At 37.7% G+C, this 17,184-nt stretch overlaps 1 protein-coding gene across 1 annotated transcript; it reads right to left on the reverse strand.

Annotated features, from left to right (window-relative positions):
* Positions 1–1,790: 1,790 nt before the first annotated feature.
* Positions 1,791–14,282, reverse strand: LOC140141471 (uncharacterized). The gene is made up of 6 exons (XM_072163345.1): positions 14,058–14,282; positions 11,523–11,719; positions 9,530–9,652; positions 5,269–5,472; positions 4,780–4,955; positions 1,791–2,332 (listed from the first exon to the last, which is right to left on the reverse strand). Exons 2-4 carry the CDS (start codon positions 11,712–11,714, stop codon positions 5,281–5,283), a joined length of 507 nt encoding a protein of 168 aa, XP_072019446.1. The 5' UTR covers positions 11,715–11,719; positions 14,058–14,282; the 3' UTR covers positions 1,791–2,332; positions 4,780–4,955; positions 5,269–5,280.
* Positions 14,283–17,184: the final 2,902 nt, after the last annotated feature.

Below are 17,184 nucleotides of genomic sequence, written 5' to 3' on the forward strand. Positions count from 1 at the left end.
AAATGGTTTGGAGACCAAATGAGTATTAGACCAAATAACTATTAGACCTATTGTTATAGACCAAATGGGTATTAGACTAAATGGTTATTAGACTAAATGGTATTAGACTTAATGGTTATTAGACTAAATGGTTATCGGACCAAATGGTTATCGGACCAAATGGTTATATGACAAAATGATTATTGGACGTAGTGGATATAGACCTAATGGGTTTATATGAAATGGATGTACACAAAATGGATATTAGACCAAATGGTATTAGACCAAATGGCAAATCCCCGAGAGGAGGCAATCGATTTTTAGCAAACGATATTAGAATCACCTTTGAATACTATCAAAAAAAAGAGTATGCAAAAAGTTTTTGTGGTTCTTGCCGTAAATTGGGATTAGTGTATTCGCAACTTTATCTGAATCCCGAGAAGAGTTAAATTAGTTGATATTCAAATACAGAAATGCATACCATCGACACTAGTTTACCTATTATACATTCCGGCGAAAGTCCCGGAAATTCAAAGGATAAGAAATAAAGGGCACATCTATCATCATTGTGGTCCCGTAAATAAAGGGACTCAACATTTACTCTATAGATCCCTCAAACAATTTGCCATTTGTTACCAAAGTTTTAACTAATTCAACCATACTCTGACCAACATATCCCATACCATCATATTTGGTCACTTTCTGCAAAGCGGGACTAAGCAAAATGTCACATGTAATTACAGATTTCACATCTGGCATATACCTGGCTGTATGTCAAATCCAGGGCCGCCACTAGAGGGGGGGGGGTGGAGTGACCCCCAATTCTTTATTTTATTGGTAAAATGTGAATGTTGTCTACAAAACCATAGGTTTGTCGTCAAATTAAAAGAGTCATAGGAAAATTAAAGTGCGGTTGTTGCTAAGTTGTCCTGTTGTTGTTATACAATATTGTTAATGTAAAAGTAGTTACAAAAATATGATGAGGACAACTTTGATCCTAGCCCCCCTCTCCCCCACACACACCAACCCTCCACCCACCCACACCTCTCCCACACACATACACTTTTTAGATTCTTGAGCGCCCTGGCTACAAAAATTGATCTACAATTCACAATTTTCTTATGCAACACAATATTATGCAACAAAATAGTTCCGTCGGCAAAATATGCTATCCCCACCCCAATCAGATTGGTCTAGCGACGCCCCTGGACAAATCATCTCAGGCAGATATGAAAAATGTCTTTATGAACTAAAACCGTTAAGAAAAATTGGTTAGAACTTAATGGGTGGGGTATGAACCTTTAGACAGTATTTATTGTGGGACATTAGAGTACATCAGACATATCGAATTGCATTCTGAATATGAAGAATGTCCTTCTGATATCAAGTAATTTTGATTTTATGGCAAATAATTAAAAATTGATATTTCTGATATTTAACAGTACTCGAAGTAAACTTTATAAAACTAATAATATGTACTTAAAGTGTATGTAGGTGGGATGAAAAGCCGACGATCAATTGAAATGTTTGACCTTTCGTATTGAAGATATGGATTTTCCCAAAACACCAAAAAAAATTAGGTCTTTTTGGAGAAAAATCCATATCTTCAATATGAAAGGTCAAAATTTTCAATTGATCGTCGGCTTTTCCTCCCAGCTACATACACTTTAAAATATATCATTAGATTTATAAAATTTACTTCGAGGTATGTTATATATCAAAAATGTGAAAAATATCAATTTTTAATAATTTGTCATAAAATTTGTATTATATCGTGAATTTCAAAAATGAAAATTATTTGATATCAGAAAGACATTCTTCGTATTCAGAATGCAATTCGATATGTCTGATGTGCTCTAATGTCCCACAAAAAATACTGTCGAAACGCTCAAAACGCTCATTCCAGATACCTTAAAAGAACATGTACCGTTATGAAATCTTACCGTCTCCTCGGTGTCACAAGGTGAAGAAAGCCAACATTAATAAGCCTGATATAGCTTTAACACTTAGATTTAACAACATCGTATTGTTGCTTACATATTATTCATGGAGCGAGAAAGAAGTCTTTTAACTTAAAAATCTAAAGTTTCTTCAACTTGTTTACATATTTTGTTCCAACCATTGCCGAGTTTCGTCAACCATCGTGGCTTGGGGTTGTTCTAACTGTATCGTAACAATACGTCCAGTGTAAGCTAGGGTACCGTCTGAACCAATGATAATAAGACGGTCGGGATGTGCACTGTAGGTCACGGCGAAGTTATTATCCATTGTGTCCATGACGACAGGAATTTTGGTGGTTTCAGAAAGGTTGGTTGTGAATGTGTTGTGAACACTGTCTGCAGCCATCAGGTCTCTGTGATAAAGATTTGAATATCATGCTTAGAAAAGTTTGAAAATGCGTAATTCCAGTTGAAATTTATACACCCCCTATCATATGACATTTAGACTTCTCCGTAGTCCACTTGACCATTTATATGCATACTCTTAAAACTCTGATTTAATTAATTTGTGCACAATTGATAGATTTTCACATCTGATCTTTTTAGTCACCGTACTCCCTGTTTGTTGGATTCCCAAGTCTTTAACTCGAGCTTTCGCGATTATTAAACTGGTAGATTCTAAAATCAGAACTGTTCAGTATTGAAGTGCCATTATTATAATATGTTACATTCAATAAGCCTACGTATACTTTACTATTACTGTCACTTATATAATTACATAGGCCTAAAACTTTCCATAACCATTTACTAGTATTTTGATGTAATAAAATAATATCAGTATAATTTCAAGGGTCTATTGCCATTGGTCTAATACCATTTCGTCTAATTCCCGTTTAGTCGATATTCAATTGGTCTATTACCAGAAAGGCTAATTGCCACTTAGTCTAATAACCATATAGTCTAATGTTCATTTAGTCTAATATTGTTTGGTCTAATAACCGGTATGTCTACTAACCACATAGTCTAATAGCCATTTGGTCTAATATTTCTTTAATAACCATTTGGTCTAATGCCCATTTGGTCTAATAACCGTTAGGTCTAATACTCGCATGGTCCTTATAACCAGTTAGTCTAATACCATTTCATCTATTTATTAATATACTAAATGCTTGTAAGACTAAATGGTTTGTAGACCAAATGAGTATTAGACCAAATGGTTATTAGACTAAATGGTTGTTAGACTAAATGGTTTTAGACTTAGTGGTTATTAGACTAAATAGTTATAGGACCAAATGGTAATCGGACCAAATAGTTAAAGGACCAAATGATTATTGGACTTAGTGGATATAAACTTAATGGATTTAGACTAAAATGGATATAGATGAAATGGATATTAGACCAAATGGTATTAGACCAAATGGCAAATCCCCATTTTAAGTTCAACTGAATGCGTTCATAATGATTAAATAACATATTTTTATTTATCAAAAACCGACTATGGCATAGTCTGCATGAGCTTAATCTTTCACAAAGTGTTGTGTGAATTACAAACGGGGTTACCTGAATCTACACCCCATGTGTGATACATTAAATCCATGTCTAACATAAGGGTATTTGGATTTCAGCTGGAGTGGAATATCCCAAAGGTTGTAAAAATATAGCAAGATTTGAAGGTTATACAGAGGATAATGTAATATCAGAGAAACTGTAAATGACGCAGTGAATTCTAAGTGACACATTCATTATGATGGGTAGATTTCACTACCACTTACACTAGGATCCACAATATGCTCATCTATCAGGGGAACGGTTCTTAAACCCCAATACATTTGTACATTTATTGAATGACCTTTAAATATTTGGGTACAAAAACTCATACTCTGCAACTTGAGGTCAAATTTTGCACTATGATTATGTTATTGAGGTTATTGGACTATGCCATTGGGATGAGGTTCTTGCGTTGTGGTCCATATTGTTACGACGCATCCTATAAGTCCAAACCCGTCGTTACTCTCACAGCATATCTATGGAATAGTTACAATGATGTTAAACCGAATTCCACCCCTAATCATGCTAATACAATTTGGTAACTTTGGGCTATAAACATAAACAACTTAAGGTGTATGCTTGAGTATGTTGACGCTTAATTAAAAGCCAATGCTAAACACCAACTAAAGTTAGACCCGGTCTAACTTTAGACCTGATCTACCTATGGAGGTTAGACATAGGGAGGGATCTTTTCTTTTAATCTTTTCTTTTCCTCGTTTACTCCTTGTGAAGTCCGACAATTAAACTGCAGCTGACTAATGTTATGCTACATGTATTTACCATTAACATGATCTAGAATATTTTAGAATAAGGTATATGTAAATACCAAAAGGTTTCTTCTCCGTTGAACTAATCTCCATAGTTAGACCACGTCTAATGTTAGACCTGGTCTAACTTGTTTTGTTCATACGGACCCAGACATTTTCAACACGGACAAAATGGGGTTTCAAGATGTGTCTACTGTCAAGAAATAATAATAATAATAATAATAATAAAAATAAAAATAAAAATAAAAATAAAAATAATAATAATAATAATAATAATAATAATAAATGGCGCATTACAAATGCTTATTTATTATTAATCCTATTATTATTATTAATATTATTATTATTTTGGGGGCACATAAGAGGGATGCACTATTAGCAGAAGCGAGTTCTGGATATTGATAATGACACCAGTATAAGAACATTGGAAGTGGCTTGAATCCTGCCTTAGTGGGCTTCCCTCTAGTCACGCACACCAATGTTAATATCACGAGAGGTCTTTGGAAAGGTTTACGACTTCATTCAAATATTACAGATTAACTAACCTTGCTGCTTGGATCCTATCCTCTATCGTCTTATGCTGTTCCATGTAACAAAAACGCCGCGCTCCGAAGTTCCATTTATCTTTCGGATGAGCTTCAGCCATATAGATACACAGAAAGCTGGCCCGATCTTGATAGTCACTGAAAAGTTTTGCCAGCGAACCGCTCAAGACACAGGCCTGTGAAAAAACAGGCGTCGACAGCTTTAGATAATACAACTTTCTTAACACAGATTTGTTTTTCCTACATCTCCTATACACCGTTACTCCGAACCGTGAACACATACACCACACATACACCCCACCCCTAAACACACACCCACTCACCCACTCACTCACACCCCCACGACGCGTGCGCCCACCTCATTCGCACACCCATACCCACATCCATTTACACTACTCAAATTGTGCACACTCACATCACAACCTTTAACTTTGAAAGACAAATATATAGGCCTATAAGTGCAATAACCATCTGTAGTGACAGACTCACCTGAAATGGAGGTCAGGAAATTGACGATGCAATTATAACCAGTGGTCGCGGTTTACGACTATGAAACTGGGAAAGTGCAACTTCCTGTTTGGTTTCTATAGAAACCAAATTAATATCTGGAGGAGCGCTGCCTATGTTTAGTGTTTCGAATAAACTGCCGATCGCACACGTGTACTCTGGGGTATACTCCAATTCAGCCTTTATCTAAAGTGAAAAGCAAAGCAGAGAATACTTAACGCAATATAGATTTTTGTTGGATATTCTTTTTTTTAAACAAAACAATACATCGCAAAAAGTGCATGTTCTTTCTAAAAACACGTTCAACTTTGGTGTTGTTACACCCAACCAGTAAGTCGACCATTTAAGAAACTAGTAGTAGTATCTTCAAGGGCTTCCCAGCAAACACAAAAATGTTCTTAAAACGTTTATTCAAACGATTTTTACATTTAAATGTTGGAAATTGGTGAATGTTTTCAGTCATCCAGTTGTAGTATATGAAGTTTGGAATTAAATCAAAATACTGGACTTACTATTTTTTTAGCAAAGCTACGTTGCGTGTGATACCATCACACTTCATCAGGCAACTGACCCGCTGGACTGGTCATGTGACAGACGGCTAGGGATCGGCTTGATGGCTCTGTCCCATGCGTGAGATAGGTTGTATCATATAGGCCTCCCCTTTTATTGAGTGATGGTGATTCTACTCTCTCCCAAATAGCCTGTTTGATGCCTCGGCGGTGCCACTGTTCCTCCCTGTCTAAGATGGAGGCATCCTCGATGTTTATCGAATGACCACTTTCTTTGAGATGTACGTACACAGCGGAGTTTTGGGCTTCGTTGGTGCTCGGCCGCCTATGTTGGTTTACTCTGGATTTTAGGGCTTGTTTGGTTTCACCCACATAGGATTCAGTACAGTCTTTGCCAGCACACACAAGTCCATGCACAAGATTAGAGGATTTCTCTTTGGGTTGTTTGTCCTTGACATGAACAAGTTTTCCACGGAGGGTATTTCCTGGTTTGAACGAGGCTGCAATCCCGTACGCTTTCAGATGTTTCTTGACGCGTTCCGAGGTTCCCGAGATGAACGGTAGCGTAGCCCGCGCTTTAGTAGGTCTACCACCCCCGTTGGTTTGTTGGTTATCCTGGCTTTTCTTCTTGTTGGCTTTCAAGAATGCCCAGTTCGGGTAGCCACAATTTTTGAGTGACTTTTCAATGTGGTCTTTCTCCTCCGGGACTTGTTCAGTTTCACATATGATAGTGTCTGCTCTATACTGGAGAGTTCGTAGGACTCCTAGCTTGTGTATGAGAGGATGGTGAGACCCAAATTGTAGATAATGGTCTGTGTGTGTGGGTTTCCTATATACTTTGGATGATAGGGAACCGTCACCTTTCACGGTGATTAAACAGTCAAGAAATGCAAGGGAGCTGTCTTTGCAATGTTCTTGGGTGAACTTGATGTTCTCATCTATATCATTGATGTGGTGAAAGAAGTTTTCCAACTCACTACGCTCTAAAACAACGAAAGTGTCGTCAACAAAACGAAGCCAGAGGCGTGGGGGTGTACCCGTGTACAAACGTAAAGCATCTTGTTCAAAACTTTCCATGCACAAATTAACTATAGGTGAAACTGGGGAGCCCATAGCACACCCATGTTGATGTTTGTAATATTTGCCTTGGTATGAAAAGTAAGTTGTTTTCAAACAAATGTCTACAAGTTCCACAATTTGATCTACGCTAAGATCAGTACGTTCATGTAAAGTGGCATCATTTTTGAGGCACTCTTTCACTACTTTGATAGCAAAGTCTGGTGGGATACAGGTGAAGAGAGCACTTACATCATAAGAAGTTATGGTCTCACTTTCACGAAGCTTAATGTCTTTGATTTGATTGACAAAATCCTGCGTATTTTGAATGTGGTGCGGTGACTTTCCGACTATGGGACCGAGTATTTCAGCCGCGTACTTGGCAAGATTGTATGTTATGGACCCAATACTACTCACGATTGGCCTGACAGGTATTGGTTCGGCTTTATGAATCTCTGGGAGCCCATAAAAAGCAGGCACACTTGGCTCCGAGGGGGGATCTAGTTTCCTCTTTTGAATAACGTTCAAGTACACTCAGTGGTTAACTTAGTTGTAAAATCAGTCACTTTCTTTCTGTAGCCACTGGTGGGGTTGTAGCCTACAGGTTTGTACGTTTTCTCGTCTTTGAGTAGGTCTTTACATTTGCTATCGTAATCAGGGTTGTTCAATACAACTACACATTTACCTTTGTCAGCGGGTACCACTACAATATTATCATCCTTGGCTAACTCCGCTAAAGCTTTCCGTTCATCCTTGGTGATATTAGAATCCGGTAGTTTTGTATTGCATAGCGTATTACAAATTTTATTTCTCAAAGTCTCCGCATCTGATGAATTTAATTGAGCTTGTTGTATCGCTGACTCGGTAACGGTGATGAATTCTGCTACCGGTACACGTTCCGGTACAACAGCGAAGTTCAAGCCTTTTGCGAGCACTTTCACTTCCTGATTCGATAACTGACGATCCGATAGATTTTTAACCCATTTCTCAGCGTTAGAATCATCCACAGAACTGCCGCTATTCCTCTAATTGGTATCCAAATCCGCACGCGATGTTTTCAATTTGTGGAATTTTTCAACATGGCGGTCTTTCACCAGCTGATGTTGGGCTAATTGCGCATGTCTGGTGAATTCCTCTACTCTGGTAAATGCGTCGCTAGGCAACGTTGCCGATAAATTCTCGGAAATACGATCTTGTTTATCTTTCAATACATCAATGGTAAAATTCACCTGGCGTACTCGCTCGTTCAAAAGTTTACGTTCCGCGTGTTGCAAGATTTTATTAGCTCTGTGTCCATTCACATTACTCTTTAATTTAATGCTCCGTGGTGTAATTTCCTCGTGAAGGCAACGTAAATTAAATCTCAGGTGGTTTCGCCAGGTAGCGATTTTCCTAGCCGTCTTTTCATAAGTTCTTACTTGTTGTAGGCAATCACGCCCGAATTTGTTGGTAACAAATTGATGAATGTTCTTAAAACGTTTATTCAAACGATTTTTACATTTAAATGTTGGAAATTGATGAATGTTTTCAGTCATCCAGTTGTAGTATATGAAGTTTGGAATTAAATCAAAATACTCCGCTGTGTACGTACATCTCAAAGAAAGTGGTCATTCAATAAACATCGAGGATGCCACCATCTTAGACAGGGAGGAACAGTGGCACCGCCGAGGCATCAAAGAGGCTATTTGGGAGAGAGTAGAATCACCATCACTCAATAAAAGGGGAGACCTACGATACAACCTATCTCACGCATGGGACAGAGCCATCAAGCCGATCCCTAGCCGTCTGTCACATGACCAGTCCAGCCTGATGAAGTGTGATGGTATCACACGCAACGTAGCTTTGCTAAAAAATAGTAAGTCCAGTATTTTTATTTAATTCCAAACTTCATTTAAATGTTGGGTTATATAAAGATCATGAATACGTTTTTAAATCGTTATTGTAAAATATTTTGGGCAAACCTTTTGGAAAATTTCAAAAATGTTTTATAAATGTTATTAAAACGTTTTTATATCCTTTATATAAAGGACATATTAAACAGAAAAAGTCTAAAAACCTTTTCTGTAAAACCCTATGTGTTTGCTGGGTTCATATATGTGACCGTCCACGGCGAATGAGCCGTAAATTCCTCCCCAGTCAATTTTGTTTTATTTCGTGTTTAAAAATAAACATCATAAACTTAAAATGGTATATCATTTGACTTCAAACGATATCCAGAAGCGGGGTTATGGTTTGTTAAACTTTGCTCCTTCAACAAAATTATAGCTTTTACGTTTTTACATGTGTCTCTTTTTCCACATTGTTGGCATACAATGCCTGGTAACCCACCACTTGAACAGGATTTAGCAATATAAGCAAACAAAGACCAGAGCTATTAAAAGTTCTATAGCCATCTAAGGTAGAAGCTTATTATCCACTTCAACAATAGGATTATTGATTAGTTTTTGACTATCGAAATGAGACGGATGTCGGGCCAGCTTAAGTTACCGATGAATATAACCTTCGTACACATTTTACACTGTAACTCAGTATACAATTTAGGGAATTTACGGCTCATTTGTGCTGCTGGGTCACATATTTACTTGAACATCAATATACACAATTAAAGACAAGTTTTAGGATAAATCCTGACCTAAATAACAAAACATTTTGGTTTTTAGGATTGTTTTTTGCCTTACCTCAGGATCATTCTTGTAGAGGGGAAATATCACTTTCAGGATCTTGAATAAGTGCACGTCTTTAACGTAGTCGCTCAAACCACATTCTTCCATAGTCTTCTTGTCCACTCGCTCGTAAATATCCTATATATTATGGAAAGGAGATGAAAACAGTAGGGCTTAAACTTTTTTCTCTTTCTACAGAGCACACAAAGGTGCCCTGTGCATTTATTTATCAGCCCTAACACGGACATTACTGTTACATCAAGGCCATATTATTCTACCTTATATCAAAGGAATTTTGGAAGCGCTTCACAGTAGTTTCCAGGAATTTGGTATAAGAGTGACATTTAAACCTACAAGGACATTGTGCCAACTTTTAGTGGAGCCAAAGGACAACACCGGGAAAAATGACGTCACTAGTCCGGTGTGCATGATTCCATGACAGGGGCAGACCACATAAGGAACCTACCAAGAATCACACATCGAAGAGACTGAACGATATTTCCAAACACATCCATACTGAGTCACCGGACCATCATGTTAACACAACATAACATAACAACGGCGCTTAATATAGCGTAATACCAAAAATATGAACATTGCGCTTTAGAAACAAATACAAATACAAAAATAACAACAGCAAAATACATTAGAAAATATATGTTTTAAGACCCTTTTTGAAAGATTCAACTGTGAGAGCAGTCCGTAGTGTAGCCGGTAACATGTTGACTTGGACAAAGTCCGAACTTAAGTTAGGGAGCCCCGTAGTATGAATGGCCAAGTGGACCAAAAAACGTGTAAGATTATACGTGTAACCTTACACGTGTAAGATGGCATCTTACACGTGTGAGATTGCATCTTATACGTGTAAGATCACATCTTGTACGTCTTAGGATCTAGCGGGTTGCTTAAATTGACAAATCATAAATAAAATACCCATATTTTAACCCCAAACAACCAATCATCTAACGCGTATTCTTCTTCGACCAATGAAATCTCGCCATATCATTTCTTACACGCGTAAGAATTGCCTATTAGGGATGGACGGTATTTCAATTTGACTAGTACATACGACGAGCGTCGAATTATCTCAGCCTCGATATCGATATGTACCGCGGAAGATTTCGCAAACGTGATTATTTTACTTTCACCTCTTGAAATTAATTGATATTTAGTATAAATTGACTTCAGATAACTGAGAAAAAGTAACCAGAACGTGAGATAAATCGGGCTGTGACAATGACGGTCCTACAATCGGAACAATTCCTGACAGAGTTTCGGAATACAATATAGGACATTGTAGCACTCATACAAATTTAGAAAATGCCTTGTTTGCGATGTTGGTGACGAGCTCTACTTATCCTGGGTACCCCGCCAATAATATCGCGTATCGTCCATCACTAAATGCAAAATCTTACACGTATTTTAAAATTACACAAGTCGTGGGTGTTACAAATCTAAAAAAACATTTTTACATATTATTGGTCGAAGTTTGCTACGCGTAAGATGATTGGTTGTTTGTGATTTCTTACTCTGTGATTCGTTAACTCAAGAATTCTTACACGTGTAAGATGCAACCTTACACGCATAATATGCAATCTTACGCGTATAAGATGCAATCTTACACATGTAATCTTTTGTCTTACACGTTTTTTTTGACCACTTGGCCATTCATACTGTTGGTTCGAGAGACGTGTTAAGGCAGTCGTTCACATCAGGGCCAACCAACCATCTCTGAACAAGGAAGGAGGCGCTACAAGTTACCAAAGGTCTGTGACCAGATTATTACGTCACACTTTAAGAGTGCTCAATAGTGGGTCATTCCACTGACGAAGGCTGTAGTAGCAACAGCTGAAAATGACGGAGGTAAATATTTTGCTATTGAGATCAAGAGTTAAACTCTTTATTATAATAATGATTTCCATTTCTCTAAAATTAGTTATAGCATGCCTATAATGCTAAGGTATACATAAAATTGGATATAAATCCCCCACACAAACCTTTTTATTACCATAAACTTGACCAGCCCGTCATGTGTCGCTGGGTCGTAACCTTCCTCAAACATCTGAATGGATTCAGGTCTCATCCTAATCTCTCTCTGCTTTCGTAGGACTCGTATAGCTACTTGCTTATCAGAAAACAGTCTGAGCAGCGCCTGCCATTTAGGGTCCGACATCATCATCTTCTTCATTACTTCAACCATTGTGACTGGTAAAGAAAGAACGAATGAATGAGATTGAAAGAATTCACTACTTTAGGATAGAAAGATATCGAGGGTTTAATGAATGAATAATAATATTATTAATTAAAAAAAAAAGAATACTGTAAGATGGTGTCAGATGCATGTCGAAGGTTGCGTACAAGAAAGCCTTAACTCACAATGACCTGCTCCCACAAAATGAACATAAAGTCGCCAGGGCACTATAGAAGATAGAGTCAATTAAACAGGAAAGATTTCAATAGAAAACAAAAGAAATTCCGGAGGAAATATTGATTTTTGAAGACAAAAGCAAGAAGCCACCCTAACATGTTTCAAAGCTGGAATATCTGTTATTTGATCATTTTGTGAGAGCAGGTCATTGGGAGTTCAGGCTTTCTGGTTCTCAACCCTCTATGTGTACAAATGTAAGATGTTATTAAAAATGGTTTAGTTTTAACCATTTTAGAGATTAAAATCTTGCTAAAAAATCTTGTAAAATGAGGAGTTAAAAGTGACGATAATGAACTGGGAATCAGTTATGTGTAGGGCATATTTGTTTTTTCACTTTGCATATGGAGTTATGTGTATATATACGTAGGCCCATATAGACCTGTTACACTGATTATGACACGCGCTCCTTTAAGACCATGGTGACCCTGGACTATGACCTCACACTCAAAGTATGTGTAATAGCGTTATTGCGCCTATGCATCCTCGCACGTGCTATTAGACCAATCGGTTAGTAGACCAATTGGCTAGTAGACTAAATGGCTTGTTAGACCAAATGGTTTGTAGACCAAATGGGTATTAGACCAAATGGCTATTAGACTTATTTGTTATAGACCAAATGGGTATTAGACTAAATGGTTGTTAGACTAAATGGTTTTAGACTTATTGGTTATTAGACCAAATGATTATAGGACCAAATGATTATTGGATGTACTGGATATAGACCTAATGGGTTTAGATTAAATGCATATAGACTAAATGGATGTTAGACGAAATGGGATTAGACCAAATGGCAAATCCCCATATACTCGGTTTCAAAGGCAATTTTTTAAATTTTTATAACAATGTCTTCTAAACAATTGATGCGCAGTTACTGTAATAACCCCTAATTACTGTTCCATGTCTTACCATACTTGAATAAATATTCGCTATTCAAGTATGGTAAGACATGGAACAGTAATTAGGTTACAGCCCGCTAGTCCGAAGGCCCGCCAGTCCGAAGGTTCGCTAGTCCGAAGGTTCGCTAGTCCGAAGGTTCGCTAGTCCGAAGGTCCGCTAGTCCGAAGGTTCTCTATTCCGAATTCTAAATAAGGTCCGCTAGTCCGAATTATATATAAAGTTCGCTAGTCCGAATTTAAAATCATGTCCGCTAATTCGAATTTGATTTAGGGTTCGCTAGTCCGAATTATAAATAAGGTTCGCTAGTCCGAATTTTAAATAAGGTCCGCTTGTCCGAATTTAAGAAAGAAAGAAAGAAAGAAAGAAAGAATTAAAGGAAGAAGGATTTATAGAGAAAGTAATCAATGAAGAAATAAAATAAATAGAAAAGTTTGTATTTTAGACATTCATAATAGGCCTAGCTCTCGTTGTTGTTTTGAATTATTTCCATTACCATTGAGGCGATGGTGTATATTTGATTGCAATTTCATTCATTCTGCAAAACCTACATCAGTAATTTTTAAAAGGAATAAATATTCAAATACTTTAGAAAAATGGCAAAATCTATACCATGTATATTTTTTGTGTCTTTAGAACATAAATATACAGTTTTCATCGATTTGGAAACTTATTGGGTTACTTGCATTGTTTCCTTTCTGAAAATGTATACTTTATGTACTTGCCATCATTACTTTTAAAGAAACAATGCAAAACATGAACAATGTTGTGAACCTGTGTGCACCTATTAGGTAACACGCTATATTTGATCAAACACCTTCAATACATTTTGAGACCGGTGTATGGTGGCGCTGATCAGGTTCTTTAAAGAAAATTCGGACTAGCGGACCTTATTTAGAATTCGGACTAGCGGGCCTTATTTATCATTCGGACTAGCGAACCTTATATAAAATTCGGACTAGAGCACCTTTTTTGATTCGGATTAGCGAACCTGATTAACAATTCGGACTAGCGAACCTTTTAATAAATTCGGACTAGCGAACCTTCGGACTAGCGAACCTTTTTTTCGGACTAGCGAACCTTTTTGCAAATTCGGATTAGCGACCGTCACGTCCTCCATTGAAATACGTGTTCGGACTAGCGAACCTTCGGACTAGCGAACCTTCGGACTAGCGGTCCTTCGGACTAGCGGGTACTCGCCATATTTATACGCTCACTCACCTAGATACTGTATTACCAGTATGACATGTCGAAAAACGACCGCTTAAGACACCAACGTCACGAATTGAAGATATACTTGATGTTTGATTCAGCTTCGGGAGGAACTTTTGGATAAGTAGTGATGCCTATTTGTAATCATGTAGCCAACATAATGATTATTATGGTAATCAATCATTCAATCAAACCGTGTCCGAGTTGCCAGTTCAAGTTGCAATTCAAGGCACGGCTGTGTCTGTGGGTAAAATAGAACAGAATTGCCTTGATCTGTGAAATGACCTCTCGGTATTTGCAAGCACTATTATGATAAAAATAAATCTGACAATATTTACATTCCAATTATGACAAAGTATTTATTTTGGTTCTTCGTGTCAAGTTCTTTATATTTATATAGTTCTTTTATAATTATTTAAACACCATCTTCGTTCTGATGATATAAAGGGATTTGTATAATCAATCTAGCATCAGGACTAACCACCAGTTAAAAGGGGTTGAGAGATTTCAGAATAGAGGGTGCTCTGTTGTTTTCTTAAAAAGCCTTTTTTCACATGAACACTTGACACATCCTAAACACAACTATTATATTTGATCAAAAAAATGGTTACAGCTATTACGGTATTACTACAACAGAATTATTTAAAGACTATCATAGTGTAGCCTACGTGTTGAACAAGCCGTGGGAAGGTCATTACCTAGCTGGGGGTTTACACCCCCAGCTAGGTACTGCCACGCTCTCCATTCTGCCTTCTTTCTTCTTTCTGGCAATAAATTTCAAAATGCTTCTCCTCCTTCATGTTACACCATACAGTTACGTAACTTGCACATATGTATCAGCTATATCCAGTGCCCATAGGGTCTAAACAGAATTGGGGTAAATAGTCATTAAGGGGGCATTTCCCGTATTTAACCAAATACCTTCAAAATGCTTCTCCTGCCACATATTATATAGTACAATGATGTCATTTGCATATATGCATCGGCTTTACCCCACGCCTAGAACTTGCTTACAGAATTGGGGTCAAAGGTCATTAAAGGGGCAAAATTTTACAATTGCATTATCTGGACATCTGTAAGGGGTATGGGGCTCAAACTCGGTGACAACAAATCTCATGACCAGGGGAACAATTTGCACGGGTCAGGTCAAAGGTCATGCAGAGGTCAAATTTTAGAAATGAATTTCCTGGACATCTGTAAGGGATACGGGGCTCAGACTTGGTGACAACAAACTTAATGATCAGGGGGACATTTTGGAACACTTTGCAGGGGTCAGGTCAAAGGTTATCTGGGGTCAAATCTTATAATTTCATTTTCTGGATATCTGTAAGGGGTATGTGGCCCAAACTCTGTGACAACAAATCTCATGATCAGGGGAACATTTTGCAGGGGTCAGGTCAAAGGTCATGCAGAGGTCAAATCTTATAAATGTATTTTTTGGACATCTGTAAGGAATACGGGACTCAAACTCGGTGACAACAAACCTCATGACCAGGGGAACATTTTTTGGAACATTTTGCAGGGGTCAAATACCTCCACAACACCAACACGCCCCCAGCTAGGTTTGTGGTCTATGACCACCATTTGCCACTAGTTGAGCTTGTTTTCTTGTCCAAACATTTCCGTTACAAAAGGATATCACGAATAAATATTTCCGTTAACGGGATAAGATACGTACCATATGGATTTGTATGAACAATTTCAATGTCATAAAATTGAGCAACAAATATATGAATTATAAACTTGAGTAAAATTTAGGCGTACATGATACGGGAGAAGGGGAGGGGGGTCTTAGAAAACATTTGTACGTGGATGTGCTGCGCAGACTTTCGAATGATGAATTTCTGACCTACTTTGCTGTTTTGCCACCCATCAGTATATAAATCTGTCTTAAAAAGCACCCAAATTAGCCCAAATTGGGTGCTTTATAGATCACTTTTGCTCAAAATGTACCCAATTGTGCATTGGTCATAACTGGAAACCCACCCATCAATTTACAAACATTGTCGTACACCTTCTACCACTAAGAACGCCCTAAACGGTAATATTAAGCAATCCCAGGTATGGATAAATCTCCCAATATTTTGACAAGGAGGGGGATGGTCCACACAATCACCCCGCCCCCTCCCCATGTTCACGCATGTATGTTCGTTTCTGACTAAACTAATCTCATATTTGGCCATTTTAGCCTAAAAAGGTTTTGCGCGCTTCGCTCGAATTTGTTCCACTGTTGCACAACATTCCACCATTTCAGCTTCAATATGGCAAAACTGTGCCATGCTATGAAATTGTATACAGAACTAGGATATCAAGCCTACTCTAACTACAATAGGGCAGCCTACCTCAGTTATCAACGCGAAAACTAGTGGCTGCGCAACCTCAAAAAACAAACAAAACAAACAAAAAACAAAACCCTTGAACACATTTTTTATTTTTTATTTATGATTTTTGTTGAACAAGGGCATAGTACTTGGCCCATGCCTATGCTATCCCATGCCAACCTGGTATTGATTTCTTCCTTCCCGCTATAAACAATCTTAATCGTCCAAAATCCCACCCAAGACTGAAACCGGCTTTAAAATAAATAGTTATTAATGTGTCTGAAGTATTCAAGCTTCTGAAGATGAAGCAAAATTGACACATACACACACCCCCACACACAACCTACCCCACACCCCACACACCCCCACCCCACACCACCCACCCACCCCCACACATTCTTTAAATTACAACTGCGCAACAGAATATAACGTGTCGCCAAGTGCATAGCATCATAAGAGCTGTGTGAGCTTCTAGCTTGTGACTAGTGGAAAATAGGCATCTGTGATTGGTTTTTTTGTCAAAACCTCAAGTGTTCCCGTCATCAAATCAGATTTTTTTTATCAAACGAAAGCTGAGATTTCTTTTTTTCATTACGTTAACAGATAACGCAATTCAATTTATATAGCAAGGCAAATGTGGTAAATCTGTTGAAAACGACATATTCAAGCGCAAAGTTTGACCCAAATTTAGGTTTTAAAAGTCAAAACCTCAAATGATCCTTGCAATATCTTTTAGGTTTGATGGCATTAAATGAAAGAGCACACTTATATTGTCCATATACTTTATTTCAATGAGCAATGACGACCAATAAGCC

The sequence above is a fragment of the Amphiura filiformis genome, chromosome 19, assembly GCF_039555335.1.
Source record: "Amphiura filiformis chromosome 19, Afil_fr2py, whole genome shotgun sequence".
Taxonomy (NCBI): domain Eukaryota; kingdom Metazoa; phylum Echinodermata; class Ophiuroidea; order Amphilepidida; family Amphiuridae; genus Amphiura; species Amphiura filiformis.

Bases quoted from the DNA above. Each gene is read 5' to 3' on its own strand.
- LOC140141471 (XM_072163345.1), bottom strand. From the start codon at position 11,714: ATGGTTGAAGTAATGAAGAAGATGATGATGTCGGACCCTAAATGGCAG. The intron at 9,653-11,522 runs GTAATAAAAAGG...CATAATATATAG, and splicing joins ACGGGCTGGTCAAGTTTATG to GATATTTACGAGCGAGTGGA. The intron at 5,473-9,529 runs GTAAGGCAAAAA...TTTTCACTTTAG, and splicing joins TCTACAAGAATGATCCTGAG to ATAAAGGCTGAATTGGAGTA.